We start from the raw sequence: 2951 nt of genomic DNA, 5'->3' as shown, positions 1-2951 counted from the left end.
AGAGATTCCCACGTGCCCCTGCCTGGTCTCCCCCTGTGCGGAGCTTGCAGCAGAGCTCCCCAAACCTTGTGTCATGGCACTGACACAAGCCAGAAAGCGGCAAATTGCAGCTTGGGGATGGGAGAGAGCGGGTCCCCGTATGGAGAAATCGCAGAGGGCACCACCCAGTTTGCAGGGTAATATAAAATTAAATGCACGTAAGGACATTTGCTATAATAGTACTATTTGAGTAAGAGCCTCCAATAAACCATATACAGGCCTGCTGCAGGATGTCCTCCTGGGCAACGCACAAACCAGCGCCATTTTGCAGAGGTTTAGGTCCAGTTTGCTGCAGAAAATGAGAGCAGGTCGGCTCCAGTGGGAAGCGCACAACACGGAAGAACATTTTCTGCCAACTGTGGGTTTTGCTGTGTTTTTCGCAGGTGATGGCTGCGCTGCTCTTCCCTGTGCAGCTGCTGGCAGTGGCTGTCACCATTTACCTCGAGCTGGTGAGGTCTGCTCAAGGCGGTGTCTACTATGGGATCAAGCAGCTGCCACCCCAGATACCCCAGTACCAACCCCTCGGACAACAAGTACCTCACATACCACTGGGCAAAGAAGGCATCCCGATGCAGCACATGGGCAAGGAGGTGCCCCATATGCAGTACGGGAAAGAGTACCCCCATCTGCCTCAATACATGAAGGAGGTCCCACAGATGCCTCTGCTCGGCAAGGACATGGCTCCCAAGAAAGAGAAAGGTAGGCTTGGCAGGTCCCTCACCACCCCTGCACAGTCTGGCCTGGTGCCCCACAGCACCGTCTGCCCAGGGGTAACTGAGGATAGGGAGCAGGCTGCTGCAGGCTGGGCACGGCACCCAGGTGCTCCGAGGGCTGACCAGGTTGGTACCTGCCACGGGTGGACAAAACAGGCTCACAGGAGCTGTGGGGCAGCTCAGGACCACCAGAGGAAGGCCACAGTCATCCTCCGGGCTGCAGTACAGCCTCTGAGCAGCCCTACCTATGACAAGCCTCCAGCACCCAGGGCTGGCCCCAGGTTCGTTTGGGTGATTGCTCGAGGCCAGGAGAAACCTCGTAATCCCACCCGTCTGCAGAAAATCCTCTGATGGGGTTTCAAATGATGGCCCAGGTAGACAGGCCGGGGTCCTGCCTGGAGGTGCTCCCACTCTCACTGCAGCGACTGGACATGAAATAAGAGCTAAGAGCCCCAAGATTTGAATCTATAGGAATATCACGGTTTTGTCTCGATTTGTCCAGACCCTGTGATTTAGAGTTTGCAGATAAAAACATACAATTGCTCTTCTGACTCTGCAGTCCTCTTTCTGTAGGTTATTTATGGGAGTAATGGAGGCATTGAAGGTACAGGGCATTACTGCATGAGTCTGCACGTACAAGCACTTTTAGTATTCAGTAAAGGAAGTTTGGACAATATTAGGATATTTAAGAAAACAACAAAAATGTCCAAAATACAAAGGGCAACAAGGAACACCCAGTGTCATAAAATCCTTGTGGGGACAGTGAGCGTCTGTGCGACTTCAGACAAGCTGGCTAACTCTGTCTTATTGAGGGTTCAGTGTAACCACAACCTCCACTGGCTTCAGAGGAAAATGGAAGATTTCAGGGCCTATTTTTGGAGTGTCTGAACAAGCACGACTGGCTATAGTAAAACCAACCCATCTTGTGAGCAAAGGAGGTTTTCTACGTGCATAAAACACAACATGTGCAGAGAAGGAGGGTTTCTGCCTCCCAAAGAACAGTTAATTCTCTTGCCCTGAAACCTCATTTGTCCCCTTACCCCAAACCTCTCGCTTCTTTATCCATTTCAGAGCTGGAGAAAAGCAGACTTTCCACTTAACACAAAAAGCCTGCAGCTTGAAAAGCAACCAACCAAAGCACAACCACTCCCACGCGCCAACTCCCTCACCCTGACCTGCAATGCTAAGTGGTCACATACACAAAAATGTGGGTTTGGACAATAAAAACATTTTGTGAAGTGTTTAGAAGAGGTCTAACTAGATGTGGCTATGCCAAAAGCCTGCGGGAGCTTAGCAATGCTGGGTAAGGCTGTAGGTTTCCAGTAATACCTTAGTGGGAACCAAAGCCTTGGTGAAAATGCAGTCATACCTACGTACAAACTTCTTACTGATACAATCTTTTTTAATTGATCTTGCCAGTGTAAGCCCCTCCAGCAAAAGCACTTTTATGCCAGAACTCCTCCTGTGTCCTGCAAAAATTCTTAAGAGTAGATTAGTCTACAGCAATATGGGACAAAAAGCAGATTTTGCTGCTTAAGATTGTGTAAGTGGCAAAACGCAGTAAAGCACAAACGGCTTTTGCATGGCAAAAAATAAGCAAATTTGATGCAAAATAATTATTTTATGGAAACAGAAACATGCAGGCAAGTTTGGGATATGCAAAACAGTAGGAACATCCTCTTCGTTCCAAACACCAACCTGTAAGTCGCTGGCCAGCTCTGCCTCCCCACCTACCACAAAACCAAGAAGCATCATAACAAGCACATTCAATTCAAAACTGCCTTTGTGTTTCTTGAAGAATGCAACTGCAATCACCTTTTGTCTCTCGCCCTCCCCTTCTCCTTTTTTCTTTTTCTTTTCTCCCCGACTCAGAAATGCCCATCCGCAGTCTGAGGGGCGAGCAAGGTCCCCCTGGTGAGCCTGGACCGAGAGGGCCACCGGGGCCACCGGGATTACCAGGTCACGGTGTGCCAGGAGCCAAAGGAAAACCAGGCCCGCAAGGATATCCAGGAATTGGGAAGCCGGGTTTGCCGGGGATGCCGGGGAAACCGGGGGTCATGGGGCCCCCAGGGCCAAGAGGGGAGATGGGGCCGAAGGGGGAGATCGGGCCCATGGGGATACCCGGGCCGCAAGGACCGCCAGGGCCTCATGGGCTTCCCGGCATAGGGAAAGCCGGTGCTCCAGGGCTGCAGGGACAGC

General features: G+C 51.1%; 1 protein-coding gene across 1 annotated transcript; it reads left to right on the top strand.

The window, feature by feature from the left end:
* Positions 1 to 422: 422 nt before the first annotated feature.
* COL8A1 (collagen, type VIII, alpha 1) lies at positions 423 to 2880 on the top strand (the record flags this gene model as incomplete). The annotated part of the gene is made up of 2 exons (XM_009574041.1): positions 423 to 738; positions 2625 to 2880. Coding segments are annotated over 2 exons (572 nt in total), but the record flags the coding sequence as incomplete, so codon positions are not given.
* Between the last annotated feature and the right edge of the window lie 71 nt (positions 2881 to 2951).

This window comes from Fulmarus glacialis, unplaced genomic scaffold, assembly GCF_000690835.1.
Source record: "Fulmarus glacialis isolate BGI_N327 unplaced genomic scaffold, ASM69083v1 scaffold40343, whole genome shotgun sequence".
NCBI lineage: Eukaryota > Metazoa > Chordata > Aves > Procellariiformes > Procellariidae > Fulmarus > Fulmarus glacialis.
The sequence above is the reverse complement of the archived record's forward strand: the minus strand, read 5'-3'. Positions and strand labels throughout refer to the sequence as shown.